We start from the raw sequence: 27,500 nt of genomic DNA on the forward strand, positions 1-27,500 counted from the left end.
GATTTGCCTTTAAGACACCCATCCGTTGTGTTGGCGACTTTTTGTATCTCCTAGCAGGCATCCCATAAATTAAAATAAAAATACTAGATGAGCACTAAAGCTCATGTTTTAACTCCAGACTTTTTGACATTCATCTACTGTATAGGTTGAAAGAACAGAGCAACTTAAATCCACATTCAGTCGAGTTGCGTCCACAGAGCAGCATCATCGGGACCAGAATAAAATGTTCTTATTATTAGGATTAAACAATATATCGTTCATTCGTACATTTGTATTTATGTCACTTTTGTTTTTTGTTTTTCCAGCAAAAGGATCTGCTAAGGTTTTTTCTGTGGAGAACGGATTTTACTTGACGATCTAACAGAGTCCTTGTTTTGTCCCTTCACAGCTCCCGTAAACCCACATCTCAGTAAGTACTGCCTACACCGACTCTTTACTCACCTGGAGCCGGCTGCACCAGCTGACTCGGAAGTCTTTACCGAGTCTAAATTTCGATATAACTAAGTTAAAGCAGGATCTCCGGGTCTGAAAAGTGAATATCTAATAACGGCTCTTCTCAGGTCGACGTTCTGTTCTATAGAATCAAATCTTTATTGTAACGGTACAACAAAATTGGATGCAATCCAATCAGTGCAACGGCAGTAAAGTGCAAATAGGTAAATATATAAAGTAGATATACAAATATCGTTTATATAAATAAGAGAGAGATTCTAAAAGGAAAGTAAAAAATGTCCTTAATACTGTTTCTCTTCTTCTTGTTATGGTTTTAATTTTCCTGAAACGTCACCAGAGAGCAGCAGTTTCAAAATTAATAAATTCTTTATTCTAAAATTCAAATACATTTTGAGACGTTAAAGTTTTGATTTCCATGAACTGTAAGCCGTAACGATTTCAGCCAGGAGGGTTGATTTTACTTTATGTGTAATGAGTCTAAAAATATGAAAGTTTTACATTTCGAATTTAATTACAGGAATGATATTCTAATTTTTTTTAGATGTATTTGGCAAAACCATTCAAAATATAAATGAATGTAATTTGAAGTATCAATTGCTTGGTCCACAGTTGCATGTCTAGCTCTTTATATTTACAGTATACACCTTTTTTTAATTATTATTTACATTTGACTTTTTTACAGTTTGCTGTAACTGAAAGTTCTGAGTAAACATGAATTAAAATATTAAAAGTTTGTGAAACTCAAGTCTTTCTGTAGACCAACAGAAGTTTAGTTTAGTTGGGGGTTAAAACGACAGATTTCCAAAGGAAGTTCTGCTTTAGGGTTCTGATTTAGTAACATTTATGATGTTATAGTTTAGCTAATTAATTCTCACAGGTCAACACAGTAAGCTCTAAATGTAACGTTGAGGTAATATCAGTTTATGTTTTATCATATTTGAAAAATGGATTCTGATTTCTGCATATTTGTGTGTTTAGGGGAGTTCCAGTGTGGTTTCGAGGACGAGGCGTTGTGTTTGTTCTCTCAGGACAAAACAGACGAGTTCGACTGGACGCGTCACAGCGCCTCCACACGAGACACCAAATACACCCCGAACACCGGCCCGAGCTCCGACCACACCGGCTCCAAGCAGGGTACACAGAACCACCCAGAACCATACAGAACCATACAGAACCCCCCAGAACCCCCCAGAACCACACAGAACCCCCCAGAACCACCCAGAACCACCCAGAACCACACAGAACCACCCAAACCAGAACACCAGAACCACCAGAACCAGAACCCCCAGAACCACAGAACACAGAACCCCAGAACCACACAGAACCACCCAGAACCCCCCAGAACCACCCAGAACCACCCAGAACCACACAGAACCACCCAGAACCCCCCAGAACCATACAGAACCACCAGAACCCCAGAACCCCCAGAACCCCCAGAACCACACAGAACCACCCAGAACCCCCCAGAACCATACAGAACCACACAGAACCCCCCAGAACCACCCAGAACCACACTAACAATAAGGCTTTAGTTACAGCGAGTTTAAATGTTTTGTTCCTCCAACCAGCTGCTGTCTGTCACACCGAGGTTATTACCGTTAACGAAGTAACGAAAACTAGGTGTGGAAAAAAAACATTTCTTTAACTGAAATAAAATAATAAGAACGAGGCTTTGCAGAAAAAACTATTAAATTCGGGCTGGACCCAAATATTTGAATATTCAAATTATTATTATTATCAAATATTTGAATATTCAAATATTTGTTTGTTTTTGATTGGATTTGATTATTGTTTTAGTTTTTCCCCCCGTGCCTGACCTCACAGCAGTGAACATAAATGCCAACAAAAAATGGACAGCAGAGAGGCAGTTATTGGGGTTTATTAATTTATAATTTATTATTATATTTCAGATTGACAAAGTCACATAGCCTACAGTTTACAAAGTTAAAATCATTTCATAATAAACTGATAAAACAAAATTTTAACACACACATAAGACACAGTCCGTGTTTGGTTAGTTCTTTGATTATTTCATTTCAAAACCGAATCTGAAAAAACAAGACGTTTTTTTGTATTGATTAAATAAACTAGATTTAACATGTGAGTCAGGTGGTCGGCCAGAAACGGCCCCCCAGCAATAATATCTGGCGGCCAGACTGCTTTGATAGCAGCGGCTGGTGCTGAAATAGATCTCAGTCATGACACAACAGTTACTCACACAATAACTTCCTCTTGAGTGATGGTGCCTACAAAATAAAAGCGCGAGAATGTTTTTTGCAGCAATACTTTATGTTGAGTTTATTGAGAGCTTTTACTTTGAAAAGTAAAAGCAGCTGCTTGACGCACCTCTGAAAGAGTAAACGTGAGATTGATTCCCTGAATCTCCTCAGAGAAATGAAAAAAACGTCCATAGATTTTTGAATCCGGATCAAACGCCAGGACACGTGCACACTGCAGCACATGCTTTATTGTGAGCATGTGCAAAAGTGTCCTTATAATAAATTTGTTTAACAAGGGAGAGAAAAAAATATTCACAGTTATTTGTAATCGATCTTACAACCTCCCTAACGGGAGTCCCACACAGTACCGACTGTGATTTGAAAAAACTGTGGTCGGATGCCAGACTTATTTGGCGACCCCTCGTATTTTATGCTAAGCTAAGCTAACCAGCTGCTAGATGTAGATTGTGAAGAGTGGCATCAGTCACAAGGAGAGAAGTGAACTCTTCTCCATGTCCACGAGTGTTTCACAGGACCTGAGACAGCAGCCAGGTTCTGTGTTTCTGTGTTTCTGTGTCTCGTCTCGTGCAGCAGCTCTGGCAGGAGGAGGAGAGCTGAGGGCCTCTCAGATAACTGAGCGTTAATCATCGTGCCGGACCGACGAGACGAACGCTGAACTGATTCGGCGCCCTGAACACGATAAGAGGCTGAAAATAAGAAGGCAGCAGTGAAGCAGCCCGAGTCCTGGCTGACTGAATGAGAGCAGCCTGACAGACACGCCGCAGAGTTTTGTTCTGCTGCAGAAACTGTTTGTTTCCAGTGGAAAAGGTTCAGAGAGGAAAACGTGTTCAGGACTGACAGGAAGACACCGTAAAGAGAGGCAGAGAGAACCCGTCCAGCTGTGGTTCGTTATTACTCAGTAATTACAAGTCCTCAGCTGGTATTTAGGTCATAATAATAATAATGTTTGATAACAACACCATAAAACAATAAAGAAAATGCAAAATAATTATGAAAAACAGGATTACGCAGATTAAAAAGGCCGGCTTTAATTTCGTTTTTTAAATCCAAAGCAGATTTGCTGAGATCGAGAGATAATGAAGCTCATGAACTTGAAGGACTAAAAACTGAGTTAACTGAGAAAACACCAGAGCACATTTACAATCAGTTCATAATTAGAGCTGTAGCAATTAATCGCCAACTATACGCATGGATAATCAATTTGAGTCTATGTTTTATTTTTATCTGATTTCAGCTTCTTTAAATGTGAATATTTTCTGCTTTCTTTCCTCCTCTACGACGGGTTGTGGACAAAACAAGACATCTGAGAATGTCAGCTTGAACTGATCGGGACGTTTTCCCATTTTCCAACATTTTATAGACTAAACAACTGAGTGATTAATTGACAATGAAAATTCGTTGAAGCCCTAGTCATCATCAGAGAAAGTGATAAAACCAATATTCACATTGTGGAAAAACTGCTCAGGTTCTGAGAGATCTGGATTTAAAGAGGTGTTTTTTACTTTTTGGCTTTTTCCCCCTCCTTATTGAGTTATATTCCTTTTTTGTGCATGTAAAGCTCAAAGTCCAGCCCAAAGGGAGTTCCCATCTCCCACAGAAAACTCTGCTCTGAACTGAAAACAGCTCGTCTGTAGTCCAGCCGCTTCCCTCCCTTCCAAACACTAACTACCCTCCAGGCAGGCAGCGGACATAAAGCTCGGTTAAAACTTTATGGATGAAAGATCCTTTTGTTACAGATTAATAACTCACCGCTCTGAATATAACCATGTAAACCTGTTCTGGAACATAAATAAGATTTTGAACCTGAAAATGAGCAGATAATAACGAAACCTCTTTAATATCCTTTAAAAACTGAATTTTACAGATACCATCATTTACTGCTTTCATGTTTATAGCTAGTGGTGGGCCGTTATCGGCCAAATAACAGGATCTTCACAGTAGACCAGGAAAACAGGCTGCAGATGTAGGCCTACTACGCAAGCTATGACGACATTCACCTTGATATTTTAGCCTGGCCGAATTGCACTGTAGGGGGCGAGAACGATGCAGCTATGAAGCCGCCGGGTTTGCTTCAAGGAAATTTTATTTTTAAGAAGCAGCCCAATGGTTTTCTCAAGCTGTTTGTGATGCATTTTGGAAACAGGAGATGAGCCCCTGGTCTGATGCGCCACCTGGCTTGATAAACCCGTTCTCAAAGACTTTTTAGTCATTATTTGGGAAGCACACGTATTCTGAATGCCTTCGGCAGAATTCAAATGAGCCATTTTAATCTAGATTAATTCCAAGATTACAGTGAGATTAATCTAGATTAAAAAAATAAATCTATGCCCACCACTAGTTATATCTAACTCAAACCTAAAGTTAACAGAAAACTTTGTTTCTAGTTTAATTTGTTAACTAAGTGCTACAAAAACATAAATAAATGTTTGGCTGTTTATTTGATACAGAGAAAAAGTTAGAAATCAGAGTGACCATCTTCAAATAACAGTTTTTTGGTAACTGCGATGTCATTTCTTCGACTATCTTCAAATACTTTACCTACCTAAAATCTGTACAACCTCAGCTAAAAGGTTATGTAAGTCAATAAACCATAATTATTGATTAAAAAATATAATAAACAATTTAAAATATTGAAATTGTGTGATAAATAAATACAATTTCTGCCGTGTTTTCTCCTAAAACTATCAAAAATAAACACACAAAACAAATTGATCCAAAAGATTTCTAAAGAAAGAAAGATGAACAAAATATTTCTCAACACTCCATAAGTTATTTGAACGATATACACTATTTAGTTTTTGCAAACGTGCTGTATGTTCACTTGTGGTAGTCGTCATAGCGGTTCCTGTCAACTATTACTTCATACTAATACTACTACTACTGTGTTAACTAGTTTATAGTTTAGTAGTTTATATACTAAACTATGCTAACTGTGCTAAACTACTGATTTACTGTTTCTCTTAATCTCTCTCTGACGACCTGCTTAGTTGTTCCTCTGGCGCCACTCATCTGGCCATCCCCCGCTGTCACGTGATTTTTCACCACACGTAACTTAACGTAATGACGTCACGTGTGCAACATGCTGCTGCAAAAGACAAAAAAGAATCAACGCTCCAGCTAGTATAATTTCCATTTCAAGAGGGAGGTCAGTTTTCAAACGAGTTATTGGCTCTCTCATCATGTAGAAATTGTATTCTTGTGGTTTAAAACAGACAATTTACTCCTCACACCCAACACCAGTGTTGCTAATGAAATAATAACAATAATACTGATAGTAATAGTAGTAAAAGTAATATTAACACAAAGTGCTGTAGAGTAGAAACAAACAATATGAATGAAACAATAAATAATACAATAACACCATTAAATACAACAGTTATTTAAAAAAAAGACCATAAGATAAAAGTTAGACTTGAGGAGAGATTCAAAGAGGCCATTGAGTTTTCCTGCCTGATCTCCTTAATGTGTTAACTTGTAAACTAACGATAGAAAAAGGCATCTAGGCTTGCTATCCTCCGCTACGTACTTTGTTTCATCAGCTAGCTGGAAGTTGGCTAATTATCATAAACCAAAATAAGGAGACAGAGAGAATAACGCCTCCACTGTGGCTGCCAGAGGGAAATACACTTGGACACACTCTGCTTAAATCGCCACATTTTCCAATGGAGTTTGGCACATCTCCTCGCATAAAGACAGAGGGACGTTATCAGGAAAAAGCAGGATGTCACAAATACAAACTGACTATGAAGTGACTGTCAGGCTGACGGTCGCAGACTTATTAGAGAGAGGAAAACGTCTGACTGAATTATCTCTGCACTGTCAACACTGACGCTGGATCTGTAAGTGGGCGTAGTAAGCCGACCTGTCAAACTGTCCAATGTGCCTTTAGTTAGAGAAAGATAACTTTAGCATCTGTCCTGGAGCAAAAAATAGAATGACAGTTCAGAGTTGAGAGTTTTCTTTGTTAATTTGCTTCTTACTAACACTCATGAAACAACAGTCAGCTGTCACATCCAGATATTTTCAGTTCGACAGCTGAAATCTTTTCCGCCGTCTAAAACGTTAAAACCAAACGACAGCAAGAGCTTATTTCTAGAGCTGCCATTTTGAAACAGACGTTCATCAATGATAAAGGAAGAAATCCGTCAGAGGAGAAGGAACATAAAGACAGTGGTGACGTGCAGACGGAGGATGGAGTCCCGTCTTCAGGCTGCAGCCTCCGGCGGTCAGAAAGCTTCACTGTGAAACTGCAAACCTTCGTTTTCCACCTACAAATACCTTCAACTGACCGTTAACAAAACAAATAAATAATAAAGCAAATAAGTACTGACTGTTTCGTGTGTTCATGAAAAGCATTTCTTCATTTACACCATGAAACACCTGAAGCGGCGTTCTAGGGGGGGAGTTGTTATGGAGATACGAACCTGCTGACCAGAGACGAGAAGCCTTTCTGTCTGATGTGAAACGTCCTCATCCGCCACGTACAGCCCAGATGACCTGATGTGAAGCACCGCCTGTTTTCTCAGGATACTTTTGGAGCTGACTTCCAAAAGATCCCAGAATGCATTGCACATCAACCAGCGGTGAAGGTGGAGCTCGGCTGCTATATAGTCACTAAGTTCTGATATTGGAGAAAGTGACTATTTAGATTTTGAATATGTGGTCGATGCGTCTTTGGAAATGTCTGATCAGCAGCTACCGTCCAATTAGCGTCCGTCGCAGCCTGTTGTCTCAGAGGCCGCCTGGTGCAGCTCCTTCAGGCTGGAAGACGCTAAATAATCAAATGTGATTGGCTGTCGACGCCTGGCCATCAGAACTCGCCCTGAGGTAGAGAGACAGCCGCTCAGACTGAGAGAGAGAGATACTTACAGGAAGTACAAACTCCCAACAGTATAACAGTCACAGTGACATTTTTCTGCTTTGAGTACTTTTAATACTTTAAGTACATTTTCCTGATGCATACTCCAAAGCAGGACTTGTACTTGTAGTATTTAGTGGTATTAGTAGTTTTACTGAACACTTCCTCCACCCTGCTCATAAATATTAAAGAGTGTTAATATAAATAGTTGCTGGCAGCAGGATGATCAGAGTTTAAGCAGCTGTTTGTTGTTCGTCTCCTCCTCTTCGTCGTTTCCTCCCGCTCTTCTTCCTCTGCAGCTCGTTTCCTCTGCAAGGTCGCGTCTCGTTACAGAGCGCCTCAGGGTGAGCTGTTGTCAGACAGGAAACGTGCGACTATGTTTTCTACGCTCATGTACAGTTTGATTTGTGAGGATTTTATTTTCTGCTGGAGGAGGATTTGATCTGGATTCTGCCGCAGCTCTGCATCAAATGGGAGGAGAGCGAGGTGGTGTTATGGGTTCAGTTCCCCGTACAGCTGGGAAATTAAATTAAAGCTTAGAGCTTTTTGTAATTTGTTTTACATTTTCTGTCCTTTTCTAATCCTGTTTTTACAGCGTTTGATGGTACTCTGTGGAGCTTCAAAGTGTACAATAATATTAAATTAATGAGACAAGAATCATATGATTGACAGACAGAAAAATACCTTTGAAATTATTTGGATTTTTAAAGCTCAGCAGCCTAAAATGTCTTATTTTGCAGAAGCTTTTCTGAAAAACCCTACAGGGTCTGAATAGTTTAACTCCTGAGCTGACCTTTGACCCCGGCCTGTCTTGTGATGGTCTCTCAGGTTTCTATATGTACATCGAGACGTCGAGGCCGAGGCTGGACGGAGACAAGGCCCGGCTGCTGTCTCCCACCTTCAACATGAACTCCAAGAGCTCCTCCTCCTCCTCCTCCGTTACCAACAACCCCACCTACTGCTTTGCCTTCTACTACCACATGTACGGGAAACACATAGGTACGACCACAGCCTCGGGTACGGGATAGAACAGGTAGGCCCGCAGCCTCGGGCGCAGGATAGAACAGGTAGACCGGCAGCCTCGGGCAAAGGATAGAACAGGTAGACCGGCAGCCTCGGGCAAAGGATAGAACAGGTAGACCGGCAGCCTTGGGGACATGATAGAACAGTTAGGCCTGCGGCCTCGGGCAAAGGATATAACAGGTAGAACAGGTAGGCCGGCAGCCTCGGGCAAAGGATAGAACAGGTAGGCCGGCAGCCTCGGGCAAAGGATAGAACAGGTAGGCCGGCAGCCTCGGGCGCAGGATAGAACAGGTAGAACAGGTAGGCCGGCAGCCTCGGGCGCAGGATAGAACAGGTAGAACAGGTAGAACAGGTAGGCCGGCAGCCTCGGGCGCAGGATAGAACAGGTAGGCCGGCAGCCTCGGGCGCAGGATAGAACAGGTAGGCCGGCAGCCTCGGGCAAAGGATATAACAGGTAGGCCGGCAGCCTCGGGCAAAGGATAGAACAGGTAGGCCGGCAGCCTCGAGCGCGGGATAGAACAGGTAGAACAGGTAGGCCGGCAGCCTCGGGCAAAGGATAGAACAGGTAGAACAGGTAGGCCGGCAGCCTCGGGCAAAGGATAGAACAGGTAGAACAGGTAGGCCGGCAGCCTCGGGCGCAGGATAGAACAGGATAGAACAGGTAGAACAGGTAGAACAGGTAGGCCGGCAGCCTCGGGCGCAGGATAGAACAGGTAGAACAGGTAGAACAGGTAGGCCGGCAGCCTCGGGCGCAGGATAGAACAGGTAGAACAGGTAGAACAGGTAGAAAAGGTAGGCCGGCAGCCTCGGGCGCAGGATAGAACAGGATAGAACAGGATAGAACAGGTAGAACAGGTAGGCCGGCAGCCTCGGGCGCAGGATAGAACAGGTAGAACAGGTAGGCCGGCAGCCTCGGGCGCAGGATAGAACAGGATAGAACAGGTAGAACAGGTAGAACAGGTAGGCCGGCAGCCTCGGGCGCAGGATAGAACAGGTAGAACAGGTAGAACAGGTAGGCCGGCAGCCTCGGGCGCAGGATAGAACAGGATAGAACAGGTAGAACAGGTAGAACAGGTAGAAAAGGTAGGCCGGCAGCCTCGGGCGCAGGATAGAACAGGATAGAACAGGTAGAACAGGTAGAACAGGTAGAACAGGTAGGCCGGCAGCCTCGGGCGCAGGATAGAACAGGATAGAACAGGTAGAACAGGTAGAACAGGTAGGCCGGCAGCCTCGGGGACAGGATAGAACAGGTAGAACAGGTAGGCCGGCAGCCTCGGGCGCAGGATAGAACAGGATAGAACAGGTAGAACAGGTAGGCCGGCAGCCTCGGGCGCAGGATAGAACAGGTAATAGTACTGAACATTGTTGGTCTGTGTCTGCAGGAGGTCTGAACGTGTTTCTGCGGCAGAAAGGTCAGACAGTGACGGACACCTCGGTCTGGAGTCTGACAGGAAACCAAGGAGACCGCTGGCGGCAAGCCAAAGTCAACATCCACCCAACTGCAGCCTTCCAGGTACAAACCCTTTACTAAAGACCACACCTCCTTTATTGCAGGCCCCACCCACTAGCCCAGCTTTTGAGAACAGTTGGATGAACTGTAATCTGTACTGATTCAGTACAGATTTGTTCTTTTCATTGATCAGTTAGTTGTTTGTTGTAAAATGTCATAACGTCCAAGGTGACGTTGTTAAATGATTAGATTTGTTTATAACAGATAATAGAATAAAGATGTTTCCGTTCACACAAGAGGAGTAAAATAAAAGCAGCGTTACGTTCAGAAGCTGTAACTATTGATCAGTTGATTAATGGACTAATTGTTTCAGCCCTACTTTTCTTAAAGTTATCAAACCCAGTTTCTGAAAGTCATTCTTATTTATATTAAGTACATAAGTATATATTTTTCTAGTAGGATGGAGTCCGCCATTCACACACACTGGAAATTATGATGAACATCAAAACAGTATTTTACATTGTAGTATTAGTACTTTTACTCCAGTAAAGGATCTGAGTACTTGTTTCCTGTCTTTCTCTCTGGTAGATGGTGATGGAGGGAGTCCGAGGTTCTGGTATCGAGGGAGATATCGCCATTGATGATGTCACCATCGAGGAGGGCGAATGTAAAGACCCTCCCTCCAACAGTGAGTTCACTTCATTGATCCTTTAATTACCCCAAACGACTTCATCTGAGCGGACGTGTTGCTGCAGCCAGAGTTGTTTCAGCAGCCTGTTCGATCTCAGCCAGTGTAATCATCTCACGACCTCCTGTAGGGTCCCAAACCTCATGTTGGGAACCGCAGTTTCCATCCAGAAAATGTGAAATAACTTTGATTCCTTTGAACCAGCGGCATTAAACATGTCCCCTCTCTCTCTCTCTCCCTCCATCCCTCACAGATCTAAGGTCGCTCGCCCCGCCTTCCGTGCCCCATATATGGCAGCTGTGCATCACTCTGAGTCTGGCTCTGATTGGCCGGCAGAGGTGACCCACCCTCCCCTCCTTTACAGGACATCAAGACCTTTGACTCTTCTGCCTGTCCTCACCTCCCCATCCAATCCCATCACCACCACCACCCCCCCACCCCCACCCAAACAACCAAAGATACGGTTAGAACTACAGAGAGACTTCCTGCCAAGATGGCTGACCGAAAAGGTAAAGCGGTCACATGGAGAAGCACCGGTTGTCTGGCTTCAGAGGTCGTTTAGCTTAGCGTAGCACAAAGTCTGGACTCAGCTGTAGTAACAGCTGGAACAAGACTTTCAACAGAACTTGCTGTCCCCCCCCTGCTTCCAGACTAACTGATGCTATCTCGCTTTCAGAAAGAATGAGAATAAAGTAACTACTGTTTATTATTGAAAGGTCAACAAGTACATTAAATTTAATAAAAGCACACTGTTCATGCAGGTCACATGGTTTTCCCCTCTGCACGTGTAACGGAGACGTTATAACAGACGAAGCCGGCGTGATGTCACGTGTTCGTTCCGGAGTACCGTTTTCAAGTCTCAAGTTTTGGCATTTTGGTCGTCGCCATCTTAGTTATTGGGAACCAGATGTGACCTTTTCTGGACGAGAGGTCGGAGCTAGCTAGCTTGGTAAAGTGCATCTGTGTATTAGCTGGGATGCTAGTTTTGGCTAGCGACAAACAGACTTCAAACAAAATGTGCTTACTGTAAAAAATTAACAGCGGACTCCTGATACGATTTTTCAGCCTCGCTGGTTTAAACGCACACAGAGCAGCGGATACGAGTCGCCTCTATCCTGATTGACAGGTCGCCATGGTAGTGACATGTCCATCACCTTGGAGCCCCGCCCTAAAGCCTGCTGGCTGTTCGAGAGAATGCAGGTTTAAGGCTCTTAATAACAGAAGCCAGGTGTCTTGTTTACACTGAAAAATTCAAATTCTCAGATTTAAAGCTATTCACCATGACAACAGTTAAAATAGAGACCAGCTGCCAATCATGCGTCGGCGTGTTTTCAGATGATCTTCTGAAAATCGCCGTTTGTGGTGTTTCATAGATTTTGTCCAGCGAAACGTCGACCTTTTGTTTTCAGCTTGACGCCACAGAGTGCCGAAGAAAACGGCGTATCAGTCAGAAGGAAAAAAAGTAAATAACAGTTTGAATGTCATCTTTCCTGACCCCCCCGTCCCGCCATCCCCACTCATAAACCCTCCCAACCCCCCCATCCACAGATCAACAGTACTGTACCACGAGCTGACGGACAAACGGCGTCAGGGGAGGGTAACTTTTTACAGCGTGCGGACTGACTTTTATTTTGACGTGTGTCTGTCTGCGTCGGACGCCGGAGGAAAGCTCACCCTCTGCCATGACATCAAGTGCCTTCAGACTCACAGAGGGAAAAGATCGCCGGGCCGAGGACCGCCGTCGAAAAGAAAAAGACAAAGATTCGGACATCGTTATGTCTTAATGACCACCGAGGAACAGAAATAACTCCCGGTTTGATTATGCAGAGAATCAGTTTCTTACAGATTTTATTCCTTTTGGTTTTGTTCTTAAGAAGAAAAGAGGATTCTGGGAAACAGGAAGCCATGATGAATGGCGTTAAGAAGAGGCAGCAGCAAACAAAGAAGCCATGGACAGGAAATAGACTCTGATTTATTTAACAATTTTAAACAACAACATGCAATCAGTGTGACTGGATATTTAAAAATAAAAAAGACTGTTCCTGTTGTTGGACGATTTTCAGCCCTAAGCCAATGGGATTCGAGCATTTGATCTCTCGGAACTATTTTAGTATTTAAAAATAAGAGTTTTCAGGAGGAGGCGGGAACTTTGACGTTACCTGAGATCATCAGTTACCTTAACCTATAAAAACAAATTTTGGAAAAACACAGAAAAATGTATCTTATATTGTTCCTATATTATAAAGGCGGGGGGGGAATCTTTACACGTCGCATCTCTTTTGTTCGTTTTAACGATGGTGGGACTTTAAGTTCAGGTGTCTTTGTTTTGGTCGTTTGGTTTTTTTTTGTGGAAAAACTCCAAGGAAAATGTTAAAGGTTAAAAAATCCAGCGTTAATGTTTTTTAGTTTTTTTTTTTAGGGAATTGGTGGTTTTAAACGGATTAATTTTTTTTAAAAAGCACAAAAACACACAAATGTTTAGTTCAACAGAGTCACCTGTATGGAAACTGCTGTAGGACACATTTCCAAATTCATCACGTCCGCGCCCAACCCGTTCTCACTCCCAAGTTGTCACATATGGACGCTTTGTCCAGACCCGTTGGCGTCAGTTTGTAATACACTGAGGGAAGCCCTGTAGCGTCATTTATGAATGGTAAAGATATTTAACAGATAAATCAGAGTAAAGAGGCGGTTGCGATGGACGGTTACCCAGAAACCAAGCAGACGGTTGTTTGTTTTCCTGTGTGAAACATAAAGTCAACATTAAATGTTTTTTAAAGGTTGCGTAAGTTATGCAAGTAACATTACTTACTGGAAATTAACTGACATACGTAAACCTGACCAAGTGGTTTTGTTGCTCAAAAGAACGACACTAAAGGGTACACAGGGCATTAAAAAGTGACGCCAAGGGGTCTCGACCAAGCGGTCCACGTGTGACGAGTTGGGAGTGAGAATGTTTTGCTGCGCCATGTAGCGTACGGAAGCCCATTTCTGCCGAGGAAGAAGAAAATAGAAAAAAGTGAGGACAATAAAAATGTAAGTGGTCATGACAGAAACTGACTATTTGACATTTGTGACAGAAATGGGCTTCCGTACTTGTGCTCGCAAACATGCTGTCACAGAAAAACCATCGACTGCCGTTTTGATTCAGGTGGTTTCACAGCGTCTGTGAGAAAATAATATTTTAAACTTGAAAAGACATTTAAAGAGACAGTTTACAGCGACTTCAGGTTCTGTAAGATAAAAGCTGTGTCTCAATTCGGATACCTCGGATACAGACGTGCAGTACACTGTGTACACTATGTAAGTACACAATGAACTTACTTGCCTAGTTTCAACAGGGTAGTGTTGTCTCAGATCAAACACGGAGGTTGTGCACTACCTGGAAATGAAGATTGCAACGTTTGACCGCTTCTCCGCATTTTTAATTGTGAATTGTAACTAGGCGGATCATTATCGCCAACATGTGATCGCGACTGTCTCCTGCCAAAATACCTGCCGGCTTGTTTGCTCACTTAACTTCAATTAACTTTGAATAAAAACCGTTCCACACTCAACCTTTTGACCGTTATGAGAACACCATCCGGGTACTCGTGGCGCACTGCGTTTTGCCAGAACCGTCACTCAGAAGTGTGATACGGAAGTCCGCAAATTGAGACACAGTAAAAGTGTGTTTTTATATGATTCACTGTCTTTAAAAAGTCTTTCTTGAGGAAAATCATACATTTCTCACGACTCAATAATGACAGAGCCTGATTTCCATCTCGCTCATCCGAGGATCCATTAGATAACTCACACTCAGATAAATATCAATTCTTTTTAATGTTTTGTTGATTTGTTTTCCTCCCTGTGGCGACACGTTTCCTCTCACTGTGTTTTTCCACTGCAGCTGATAATCAGATCTTTATTAAAGCTCCTCTGGGTATCAGTTTTTCCTCCACTGCCTCGTCATTAACTCTGTTCGGTGGAAACACAGCGGATGATTGGGCGCCTCTGATGTGGGTTTATTTATTCATTTACTCATTTCTGCAATTTTTTAAAAAGTGTCCAAATTCAACCCCACTCACGGGTGATTACAGAAATAAGCTGTTGCTTACATCCCACCCTCCCTACCCAAACAAACAATAGTATAGAAGCCAAATACAGCCAGGAAAAGACAGATAATCAAAAGTCAAGATGGTTAACGGATTGATGGTCTCTCCAGACTTAGAGACCACATTTCCCAGAAGTCTTGTTGCTTAAAAGTCTACAGCGAGCCTGTCTCTCCCCTTCGGGTGGACCACTATGGGTCCTAACTTTGGAAAAAATATTTTTGGTAGACAATGGTGAGAGACGGCTGATGTTTTGATCCCTGTTTAAATTGTGTCCACATGATGTTTTCAGTTTAAAAGATACTTTAAGTCAAAGAAGTTGCAGTTTGTGACCAGACCACAAACCCAAAAATCGCGTATGTGACGTCATAACTGTCTCTCTGAGTAACTCAAGCTAACGTCTCTGTAGAAGAAGATATACTTTATGAATCCGTCAGGGGCTTGCTCAAGGCCTCTTTCGGCAGCGCCCAGGATCCAGCTACCAGTCCATGCTCCATATCTGTGGTCCGAGCTGGATTTGAGCCGGCGACTCTCCGGTTCCCTGCCTAATCCTTATGGACTGAGCTACTGCCGCCCCACTGAAGCTAACGTCCAAGAGCTTCCATTTGCACATGATGTGATGAAAGTATAGATACATCTGTGTGTAGAACATAGCTAAGCTACCTAGCTAGTAACAATCAAGCAGTGAACATTAGCTTAGCATTATGGGCTAACATATTTGAGAGATGTAGTTCACTCAGCGGTTTCACTCAAAACAAAATTTTACTTTACTGTTTTATGACAAACTGCGACTTTATTGAATTAAATTATCTTTTAAATTTACAAACATCATGTGTGTAATTAATGGCACAATTCAAAAACATTAATTATCTGTCGCCGTTGACTGCCGTACATATTTATTCTAAGATAAGGTCCAGGAGGGACTTTCTATCAATTGCAGGACTTCAGACTTATTTTTTCCCATCTCTGTTTACAGTAAAACATCTTAACTCATCTACATTTCAAATGTTCCTTCGATGAAAGTCGCCTCCGCTGGTCAAAGCTTCTGTTGTCGCCTCCCTGCAGTGGAAAAACACGTCTTCATTGTCACGTCCGACGTCTGTGTTGTTTATATTTGGATTTTTTGGGAGCGAGGGGCAATAAAGAAAAGTTTTTAAAAAGCCACCAACATGACGACTCTGTGGACGTGTGAAGACAGATATTTTTATAACTGATTATTCTCTGCAATAGATTCTCAGATCAGTTGGACTGACTGAAGGTTACACTGCGTTCTGGTTAATATTATTATTATTATTATATTATTATATGAATAAATACACTCCATATGTAACATTAAATGGTTTTCTGTCTTCATGCTGCATTATGTTTCATATCTCCTTGTGGGGACTCTCCTCTTAAAAGGTCCTCACAAGGTCAAAAATAAAACTTTTAGTACAAACTTGGTTTTGTCAGCTTCTAACTAATGAGTATAAAGTGATGTATTGTCTTCACAAGATATAAAGCTGTGTGCATGCACTGGTTTTCATGATGTGGGACAGACAGAAACCTGTTTACACTCTGACATACAAAGATGTAACTACATGTTGTGGCGACGCAGGCCGCAAGACCTGTGATTGGTCGGCACGGTAGCATTTCCAGCTTCTTCTGCCTCGAGCGGTTCAACGTTCATGCGTAACATCTCCTCCGACGCCTTCTCTCGTTTCTGCTTTTTAGCTAGCTGATCAATGCAGTCGCCATTAGGTGAGTTTGAGTTGACCTTCGCTGACCTTCGCTGACCTTCGCTGACTTGATAGTCAAAGGTGAGCTGCCGGCGACTGCAGGGTTGCGGTATAAAAACGTCCAGTCAGGCACACATTCTGTTTCCCACACAGAACTTGGAACAATGGCTGATCTTGCGGCATTTGCGAAGGCAAATGAGATCAGCGAGATCAGCCAAAAGGTGGTTCCAACTTTGTGCAACTTTCTGATTCTGGAACATGGAAACGCCACCGCCCACTAGCGTTTTGGTGACGCAGACATCAACGCACATGAATAAATATATAATAATAATTGTGAATTAGTCACAGGGCTAGACTATAAACAGCGTGTGATCTGGAGGGGATGAAAGCGTTTTTTCATCTGTGAAGGCGGCGTGTTCAAGCTGAAACTGGGGCGTTTGGTAGCTCTTTAATATTCAGATGTGATAAAACATAAAAACTGAGATGACAGAAGCGGCTGTCTGATTTCAGTCTGAACGAACAGAATGAAATTTCTCATTTTAACAGACTGACAGCTCAGAATGGAACCTGCTGATGAGAGTTTGCAGAGTACGACAGGGAGCTGAATGAGAAACTTTCACCATCTGGATGGAAATTACAGATCACAAAGAGCCGGCTTCAAACAGACCTGCTGTGTTTCTGTTGGATGAAGCGAAGCCCTGCGTGACATAATGACTGTCGGCACAAAATTAAACCTCGTTGTAGACCCAAAATTCAGCCTGACACGTTCGGTCTTGGCCTAGAATTTAAAATAATAATAATAATAATCTTTATTTGTAGAGCACTTTTCAAAAACAAGTTACAAAGTGCTTTAACAAGTGCAAAGACAATAATACAAGCGATGACCCTGAAGAAAGTTACGAGTATTCAGATAGTAACAGTACTACAATATGAAAATACTCCATTACAAGTAATCCTGCTGGGGTTTCAACAGACTGGATCTTTGTTTTCAGTTTAGAGGAAACATCTCTCTTCTACAGTGAATCAATAAGGAGTTTTTTGAAGATGAACTCTTCCTGGTTCTGGTCCAGGACTCTCAGGTGACCCGGGCTTGATGCTGCTGCTGCTGCTGCTGCTGTGGATGATTTGTGTTTTTCCATTAAGTTAACATTGGAAATATAATTTATAGTCTTTGGGGGTCTTCTCAGAGCCGGACCATTCATCAGCTGTGACACGTTGCTGCCGGCTAACGAACGTCTCCGACCCGCAGCACGCCTTGTTTATCGCCGGCCGTTATTTACTGAATCCAGCCCGGTGCCACAGCAGCCTAATGGACGCCATTCATCATCCCTCAATTGATTTTCAATTGCAGCGCTGCAGTGTCTTAAGCAGATCAGAGTCGGGCCAGTCTATTTTCTGGAGTGGATATAAGTGGGCCTGTTAAAAGCCCTGAGGAGAAGACTGGGTGGAGACTTTAACGTGTTTTTGATCCTGCACTGGCCGGTTCGGCTCAGCGTGGCTCGGTTACGGTTTTCAAATGGTACTTATCTTTAAAAACTGAGCTTGATGTGTAAAAAGCTGAGGAGAAGCTGAATCTTTTTGGCTGTTTAGGAACTTTTTGCTTCATGTATTTTTAGCTTAGTCTCCGGACAGTTTTGGGTTGAGATGGATCTGAACATCAGAACCCGAGCCTCTCGGGGCCGAGGGATCTCGTGTCTCCTCCCGATGTTGTTTAATGTCGGACTGAAATTAAATTTTGTACTTTGGCAGAAAAATTAAACCCATTTATTTTCATGGCTGCGATATCGCTGTAAAAACAGTTTCTCCACATCACCACAGCAAACATAAAAGTCTGTGGGTTACAAGATGAAATCCTGCTCCGTAGAGAAAGTACTTGGTTTAGCTTTCAATTGTGGTTTTTGTTTTCTTTCCAGTTCACATTTTTAACATTGTTCATGTGAGTTTTTTCTGTATTTCTTAAAAAGTTCTGTTCCAGGTCCAACAAATAACCAACTGCAGGGAACAAGACGTCGAGCTGCTGATGCTTTAAGCTGAGTCTCGACTCTTTTCTGATGAAGGTTGTCTGCTGATGTGGGAACAATCGGCTTCGACTTCTTTTATTTCCTTTGAACAGTGATTTCAAACAGCATGTCGTGGCGGCGAATTCCCGGCGGAGTCGGCGTTGTGGAGGCGGAGAGACATCTCCGTCGTCTTGTTCTGATCAGAAAAGCTTTTACAGCAGCACAGTTCGGCTGTCGTCTGAACACAAAGCTGCTCTCTGATCTGTCAGTTAACCTGATTGAACCCGACGCTTCATAAGAGGAGGTGTGACGGTGTGAGGATCAGCTGTTCATCTTAACTCAGACTCAAAACACACTGAAGCTCCTCCTGAATCACAGCTGGAAGAAGAGCTCAGATCTTTAACTTCAGTAAAAGTTGTAATACTACAGTGTAGAAATACTCTGTTACAAGAAAACGTTCTGCATTTAAAACTTAAGTATTAGCTTCAATACCAGAAGCACTCATTATGCTGAATATTTGGATTATTATTATTGATGCATCCTCACTTTAATGCTGCAGCTGGTAAAAATTAAGCTCATTTTAATGACTTTATATGCTGCTGGGTAAATCGTGACATATTTTAGAAATAAGCGGCGTCGAAGCAGATTTTGTACGTGAAATAATGATTGTTCTGATTAGACCTGTTCGGCATCTTTGTTTATAATTTTGACATCCATGTTAATAATTTTGTTTTCCATAATATAATTTACCATGTCGGTCTTGTCATTGGGCGCAGGGGACATGTCACCACCACTATTTAAATGGCTAATTTTTGTCCCAATAGCTTTTTAAAAAGCATTTGTTAAAAATGTTCTTAAAGATATCCTGCAACAAGAAACTTTACTTTCTTTCACACGGGACTTGATCCTCAGTCTCCTGAGCTCTGTTGGGCAAATAATTCAGAAATTGTAATAACTTACTAGTTATTTATTACTCCTAAAATAGTAATATTAGTACTTTACTTTACTGGGTTATAAGTTACAAGTTACGTTACTTGTTAGTTACTATAGTACTTTCAATACCAAACAAAGCTGTCTCTCCCGACTTTTTAACTAGTATTATATTCATAACAGCAGCAAGGAGTTTGGTTTTTACAAAACATACAGGTCTAATGTTTCTTTACGCTACCAACTGAAATAAAAAAATTAAGCAAGTTACTACCGACTATCGTACAGACTGTGATACCATAATGGCAACACTTCCAGCTGTGGAAAGAACGCCTCTCTTCCTCGATATCCATTGTTCCGTTAGCTTGTTTGCTTACAGCTGACTTGAACACATTCGCGCATTCACATCAAGGATGGTGCGTTCAGGTAACACAGCGTTTCGTGGATTAGTAACTGTAATATAACTGTTTTGGAAAAGTAATCCGTTACACAATTAGTTACTGGGATTGGTAATATTGCAGTAACATTACTGTAATACTATATTAATACTGTAATAATATTACTACTGTTGATACTGCCCAACACGGTTCCTGAGTTTCGAGCAGCCTGATAATAAGGAATTGCAGTAATCCAGCCTAGAAGTAACAAATGCATGGACTAGTTTTTCGGCATCATTTTTAGACAGGATGTTCCTGATTTTTGCAATATTACGTAGGTGAAAAAAGGCGGTCCTTGAAATTTGCTTAATGTGAGACTTAAACGACATGTCCTGATCAAAGATAACTCCAAGATTCCTCACAGTGGTGCTGGAGGCCAGGGCGATGCCATCCAGGGAAACTATATCTTTAGATAATGCGTCATGGAGGTGCTTAGGCCCCAGAACAATAACTTCAGTTTTATCTGAGTTTAACATTAGAAAATTACAGGTCATCCAGGTTTTAACATCCTGAAGGCACATTTGAAGTTTAGCTAACTGATGAGTTTCATCTGGTTTGATCGATAGATATAACTGAGTATCATCTGCATAACAATGAAAGCTTATGGAATGTTTCCTGATAATATTGCCTAAAGGAAGCATATATAAAGTGAAGAGGATTGGTCCAAGGACAGATCCTTGAGGAACTCCATGAGTAACTTTGGCGTGCATGGAGGACTCATCGTTAACATGTACAAACTGAAATCGATCTGATAAATAGGACTTAAACCAGCTTAGAGCGGTTCCTTTAATGCCAATGAAATATTCCAGTCTCTAGGATCTGATGGTCAATGGTATCAAATGCAGCACTAAGATCTAATAAAACCAGTACAGAGACAAGTCCTTTGTCTGATGCAATAAGGAGGTCGTTAGTAATTTTCACCAGTGCTGTCTCTGTGCTATGATGAGCTCTAATCCTGACTGAAAATCCTCAAAGAAACTATTGCTCTGTAGAAAGTCACACAGCTGTTTAGCAACTGCTTTCTCCAGAACCTTAGAGAGAAATGGAAGGTTAGATATAGGTCTATAGTTGGCTAAAACATCCGGATCAAGTTTGGGCTTTTTCAGAAGAGGTTTAATTACAACTACTTTAAAGTACTGTGGTACATAGCCTGTTGATAGAGATAGATTGATCATATCTAGTATAGAAGTGCTGACTAAGGGTAAAACATCTTTAAGCAGCCTAGTCAGGATGGGGTCTAAGAGGCAGGTTGATGGTTTAGATGAAGAAATTATTGAAGTTAGTTGGTAAAGATTGAGGGAAGCAAAACAGTCTAAACATGTATCTGGTTCTACAGCTGTTTCTAAGGTTCCTGAGTTAAGAGATAAGTCAGCGCCAGTCGCGGCCTAACAACGAACCTTTTCAACCCTTTGTCTGCAGTGAAAGTTCAGAAAGCTTTGTTTCCCCGTCACTAAGCAGGAATGTGGCCTTTTCTCTACCTGCTGCGCTCACAACAAGTGGACGGACATTTCTTTATTCATTTTTAGTCATAGTACATGAACATATTCTACAATGTAAATAAACAGAAACTAGTTCAGTACACAAAACTGTCATAATCAGACAAACCACAAAAATCTTCTATTCCACTATATAATCTATTTTCAATTGCGCAAAAAGCAACCAAAGTAAACTAAAGTGCTGCTGCAGGAAGCAGACTCTCCGTGGGAGTGAAGGTCTGCAGGGTCCAGAGGATCCAAACAGCGTCCCCTCTAATCTTCATCCTCTTACTGTCAAACTTGTTTCCGGTTAGAGGATGATAAAAATGAATTGACACTGGAAGACGTTATAAACATAATGTCTCAGATTTCCACAGTTATGTAAAGTATCAGACGTTACGGCCTGAACAACCAAAACTCGAGTTTCCTCGTCCTGAAGAAGAGAAACTGAAGTCTTTCTGCATCAGTTGTTGTAATAAGGCTCCTTGTTTTTAAGCATTTAGTTTTTCTGAATCTTTATATTTATTAAAGAAGCAAATCTCTAAAGTTGTTCTTTCTTGTCTTACATGGAAATTGTGCCAGAAATAGTTTGTGAACAGGAGGAGGAGGAATTAAAAGCAAACAAATCTGTAAAGTATTCAGTAGAATAAAGCTGTAGAGGGAAAATAAATTAATAAAGTAATATAGATTCTAGTGCCAAAATTCAGTCAATAATTTATAGGTTTAAAAAATAAATTCGGTCTATTGTTGCTTTTTGATTTTGGAGTTATTCTCTACATAGATAAATAAAAATGAGTGACTGCTGCCTCCTGCTGGTGATATGTGGCGTCAGCTGCTGAACACATTTATATAAAGTGCTCAAACAGAAAGACGAACTACAGAAAACAGCATTAATATCAATGTTTGTAACAACATAAAACATCAAAACATACTGGTTATTAATTTGTTGTTGCAGCAAAAGAAGCCCTAAAAAAGTTTCCCTACAGACCTTTGTAAACGAAATGTAATGCTTTTAAATAAATAAAACTACAAAACTAGAACAAACCTGTGTTCTGTTTCTGCCTGATAAACTCACAGATTAAAACACTGGACATTAAAACAAAAACATAATGTAAAATGATTTTCCCGCACTTCAGTTTTAATATTTTTAAAGCCCGAGAGGAAAAAAAGATTTATTGTGCACAAAAGTTACTAACTTGTGTTCTGAAGTTTTTTAATTTGAGTGTATTTGTTTGCATGAATTATTTACAGTGAATTAACAATTCAAACACCTATTTTATATTAGATTGTGATATGAAAACTTTTGACGGTTTATTTTTCTCTGCAGTTGCTAGAATAGTATTGAATAGTTTTAGTAAAACAATCTGATTTTATGGTCTGAGTATTTGATCATTTCGTTGAGGATCCCATCAATACCACCGGCCTTTTTTCCTTTCAGGGACTGGAGGACTTCTGTTAATTCTTGTTCTGTTACAGGGGAATCTAGAGGGTTTTGGTTATTTTTTATCACCACCTCCAGAGTTTTCCATTTCGTGAATATCTTGTACTGATCATAATTTATTGTAATATTACTGTATAATTCACTAAAGTGATTAATCAAGTATTTCCGTCTTGGATCGCCAGTTCATCCTGCTGGGTTTTCTTTAGGTTGTTCCATTTCTCCCAGAACTGGTTGGATTCCTCAGTTTCACAGAGCTGCTTCTTGCTGTGTTGTTCTTTCTTAGTTTTTAGGGTGCACTTGTATTGTCTCATATTGACAGCGTATGTTGTGGTTATCTGGGTCCCACTTTTCATTTGATCATTTCCTTAAAGTTTTCCTTTTTTGGTTTTTGCATTCAGTGTCAAACCATTTGTTATTGTTCATTTGTTGAGGTTTTGGTTTGGAGGCTTTCAAATTAGACAATGAAGCCAAAGGATGAAATATTGAATATTGAAGCAGAATTTACACCAGAATTATTCAGGGAAAATGTTTCAGTTAGAAATAAATGAGTTAAATCATGTATCTTTTGATTTTCCAGTGCCTTTTGGTACGCCCCCATGCTGTCTGGGCTCCATCTGTTAAACAGTTCACAGGCACTAGAGGCCCCAGACTTGGACTGAGCCCTTTTCAGATAGATAGAGATTTTGCTGTGGTCTGAGAGGGGTGTGAGGGGGCTGACTGTGAAAGACACTGGATCTAGATCTGTAATGAAATAATCTACCGTACTACTGCCAAGAGCTGAGCTGTAAGTGTAGCGACCCAGACAGTCCCCTCGTAGCCCGCCGTTGACTCTGTACAGACCCAGAGAGTCCCCTCGTAGCCCGCCGTCGACTCTGTACAGACTCAGAGAGTCCCCTCGTAGCCCGCCGTCGACTCTGTACGGACCCAGAGAGTCCCCTCGTAGCCCGCCGTCGACTCTGTACAGACCCAGAGAGTCCCCTCGTAGCCCGCCGTCGACTCTGTACAGACCCAGAGAGTCCCCTCGTAGCCCGCCGTCGACTCTGTACAGACCCAGAGAGTCCCCTCGTAGCCCGCCGTTAATACATTAATACATTTCCCATGGTTTTATAATGGTTAAGTTCCTCCTCAAGAATAGAGAAAGTATCTGGGTTGTAGTAGGGGATTCTGATGGAGGTATATAGATGGCACACATGTAGACATGTTGCTCTGTTTGTTCATTTTCAACCATATATTAGCTTCTTCTTCTTTAATAACTGATGGACTGGCTCAGTTCTGATTTACACCATATAATCAGGCCTCCTGAATCTCTGCCTTGGGTTATTGTGGGATTTTTTGTTGATGGTATAATAATGTCAGTGTAGCCGTGAGGACGACCAGTGGAAACATCTTCTCTGCACCATGTCTCCTGTAAAACTATGATGTCAGAGTCTTTAACTTTCTATTAAAATCTGGATTTATGCTCTTTAAACCAAAAGCTGATGATCTCAGACCTCGAATGTTCCAACATGTTATTGTAAACGATTTCATCTCCAAGTGTAATCTGTTCAAAAATTAGACCTTAAACACCTTAAAAAACAAATAATAGTAAACTAGACAAACAAAAAGAGAAAAAAAGGTGTAAAAAGAGGAAAATAGTGTTGTAGGTAAATAAAATATAATAAAATATTAAACTTTGAGTGACATTTTAGAGTGTGTCATGTGTGAATTGTCCTTAAGAGGTCTGCGTGGGGTCTGTGTTGTGTGGTTACCCTTTTCCAAGAGCAACATCCTTCAGGGTCCTAGCAAGGGCAGGGACTACATTTCTGTGTAGGTGTATGTTATCATACAGGCAGTCCAGGTGCAGGGTCGGGTGGGGGGCCAAGAACACGTTGGGTTTGAGGGCACAGTCCCTGGAGAGGCTGATATTCACTCTGTGAATAGTGTGGGTGGAAGTCTCTCCTGTGCAGCAGCGTGGAGAGGACTATCTCGCTGGTTGGTGGAGGCTTGATCAATGATGTCTGTCCGGTCTCTCCTGCTGGGACCTGAAGTCGTCGGTGCCTGTATGGATGATGATGATGTGGCTGGGTGAGCCCAGCTCAGGCGCTGTTAACAGCTCCAGGGCTCTCCTGGTGTTGGGGCACCAGATCTTCTCCGTTCTGTGCCTTGGGAATAAGGTCTTTTCATCCAGGAACTTCCCATTAGAGTCCATGAGGAGGATAATGTCAGCCCTTCTGCCTTTGTGTGTTTGTTCAGACTCAGCTGTCGGGTCTGGATGTGGAGCTGTGGTGCTGGTTTCAGGTCTGGAGCTCCTAGTTGGAGGCTGGCTAGAGGCCGGTCCTTGGACAGGTGCAGGGGTGTGACTGGCGTCTTGGCTTGGGATGTTTGTATGGAGGCAGCTGGTTGGTACAGGGGGGAATAGATCTGCACCAGGCTGTGTGAGAGGGGGGGGGCTCCTTCAGCAGGTGTAGTGGGAGTTTGGCTGGATGTGGTCTGGATCTGAGAGGCGGGCACAGGAGGTTGTGTGGAGTTCAGTCTGGCTTGTAGACTGAGCCTGTCCCGGTCCTGTAGCTCTTCTCTCAGAGTAGCCAACTCAGTTGTGCAGTTGTCTCTGTCCTTCCTAAGTTCCTTCACCTCCTCACTGAGATGATCCAGCTGTCTTCTCTGACGAGTTAGTTCTTGTTGAAGCTCTCTCAGCTGTGAGTTGATACTGTCCTGTTCTTTCACTGACAGTAGGAGAGGTAGGCTGCTGTTGGTCCAGCTGCTCTCTGATCTGGACCAGTTCTGTTGTTCTCTCATGATGTCCAGGGCCTCAGAGTGCTGGAGCAGGACAGGATCAGTGTCAGCATCTGCAGGCTGTCTGTCTGGAGCAGGGACAGAACAGGACGGTTGGAGATGCTTGCGAGGACCTCCTTAGCAGGAAAGTCGAGCTCAAACTGTCTCAGGTCTCCTTGTATCGTGGCAGTTCCATGTTTGAACAGGTTTACTGTTATTCTGCTGGTGTCAGAGTCATTTTCTTCCATCCATTACAAATGCCTGCTCTCTTTATTTCTGGGTACACGGTTCATCCGTCCAGAAGATTAAATTGCAGGATCTTCATCTTTGTAGTGGTCCAGGAACAGGATTTCTGGTCTTTCTCTGAGTAATGTTTGTTTAGATTTTCCTCTTGCAGTTTTGCTTTTGATAGCTGGGGGGTAGTCGATGGTTTCAGAGTGTGGAGACATCATGAAACAGTTGTTGATCTTCAAGCTTCTGTGTTCTGCTGTTATTGATGCTGTTGCTAGGTAACCACAGTCCAGTGTTAGCTTGTTAGCTATTAGCTTGAGTGTTTCAGTCGGGACTCGTTTTTTGGTAATAAATGCAAAAACTTACTGATTTCAGTGTCCAGCAGTTTGCTCTTCTTGTTTGTTTCTCTTCAGCTTGATGCTGTTTTCTGAGCTCCTTCTTCAAACTGCATCTCTTTTCCTTCCTTCTCTCTTTCTCCTTTTTCCCTCTTTTTCTCTCCTCTGGTGTATTCTGGTCACTTCTTTTGCATTTTCCTCATAAAAAGTCGGTGTTTATCCAATTTTTGGACCGAAAAACGAGCGTTTTGTTTAGCAGCAAGTCTTAAACATGACTTCTCACCAACCCAACCGAAGCAGCGAGCTCTTTCGTCCCGCTATACTGGAGGAGACGTGGCCTTGGCTGTCTCGCTCTGGCTGAGCCTACTCCTACATACTGAACCTTTAAAATGAAAGAGGGTGTAACAGACCTGTGACCTTTGTCAGTGACAGAGAGGAGCAGCTGGCGTGGACTGGATCTTGGTCAGCCCACCTTAATAGTCTACACTATGCTTTTGATTATCATCCTTTAAAATGTTTCGTGTCACTTGAAAGGGAGTAAAAAACTCACCTGATCTCACAGCAGCTCTGTAAAGTCAGAGAGTGGCACTGTAATCTTTATAATTTATCAAGTGGAGCCTGTAAATAACTGCACATGGTTTTGTGTATTAGTGTTTATGTAGGAGCAGGTTACCCCAGTTTGAACATACATGTCCTGATAGTGGACCTTAACAAAGGCTGTATTCATCTTAGACTGTTCTTTTGGTGTATTACAGTTTATATTCAAATCATCTGGCGCCTGAATGAAAGTTGTCTTCATTCAGCGTGAGTAACAAATACATTTAATTAACTTTTTAACTTTAATTAAATTTAACTTTAATTTCCTGTTTGTCACCCTGTATAAACCTCAGGATGTTCTTATATTAGTTTGTCAAACACAGATGGAGTCACACAGTCTCCTTTTCTTCACTCTGCCTTTGCATAACAAATACAACATATTTGCATGGCTGCAGGTTCCTTACTCACATTCTGTGTGATAAGATAAACTTGGATTATCATGACACATTAAGTATGTTATTTCCTTCATTTCTTTTTTTTTTTTTACTTTATTAATAAATCAACATTTCAAACATCCAGCTTCTCTGTAAACAGGTTTCACTGGAACTACTTTCTACTGAAGACACAGTCCCAATGAAATCTGCTGACAGTGAATTCTCTGGATAATGTGGACCCCAAAGTAATGGGGACCCTGTCTCTGGAAGCTGTGGAATCTTTTAAATACGCTAAAAAATAAATTCTGTTCACCTTCAATGTGTTGGGATGGAGGCAGAAATCTCTTTCTATGCAGGTCAAATAAAAACCAAACCGTCTTCATGGCTTGATCCCACCTGAGATAAGTGAGA

At 41.9% G+C, this 27,500-nt stretch overlaps 1 protein-coding gene across 1 annotated transcript; it reads left to right on the top strand.

Moving 5' to 3' along the window:
- The first annotated feature begins 385 nt into the window (after nucleotides 1–385).
- Nucleotides 386–16,241, top strand: LOC119910919 (MAM domain-containing glycosylphosphatidylinositol anchor protein 2-like). The gene is made up of 6 exons (XM_038729771.1): nucleotides 386–409; nucleotides 1,432–1,587; nucleotides 8,380–8,550; nucleotides 9,957–10,087; nucleotides 10,613–10,712; nucleotides 10,966–16,241. Exons 3-6 carry the CDS (start codon nucleotides 8,388–8,390, stop codon nucleotides 11,052–11,054), a joined length of 483 nt encoding a protein of 160 aa, XP_038585699.1. The 5' UTR covers nucleotides 386–409; nucleotides 1,432–1,587; nucleotides 8,380–8,387; the 3' UTR covers nucleotides 11,055–16,241.
- The last annotated feature ends 11,259 nt before the right edge of the window (nucleotides 16,242–27,500 follow it).

Source organism: Micropterus salmoides, unplaced genomic scaffold, assembly GCF_014851395.1.
Source record: "Micropterus salmoides isolate LMB-PRFRI ecotype aquatic unplaced genomic scaffold, ASM1485139v1 Ms_hic_scaffold_19, whole genome shotgun sequence".
In the NCBI taxonomy this organism is placed as follows: domain Eukaryota; kingdom Metazoa; phylum Chordata; class Actinopteri; order Centrarchiformes; family Centrarchidae; genus Micropterus; species Micropterus salmoides.

What these genes read in the sequence shown, in the direction of transcription:
- LOC119910919 (XM_038729771.1), top strand. Translation starts at nt 8,388, where the DNA reads ATGTACATCGAGACGTCGAGGCCGAGGCTGGACGGAGACAAGGCCCGG. An exon ending in CATGTACGGGAAACACATAG is followed by an intron (nt 8,551 to 9,956) that starts GTACGACCACAG and finishes CTGTGTCTGCAG; the next exon opens with GAGGTCTGAACGTGTTTCTG. An exon ending in ACCCAACTGCAGCCTTCCAG is followed by an intron (nt 10,088 to 10,612) that starts GTACAAACCCTT and finishes TCTCTCTGGTAG; the next exon opens with ATGGTGATGGAGGGAGTCCG.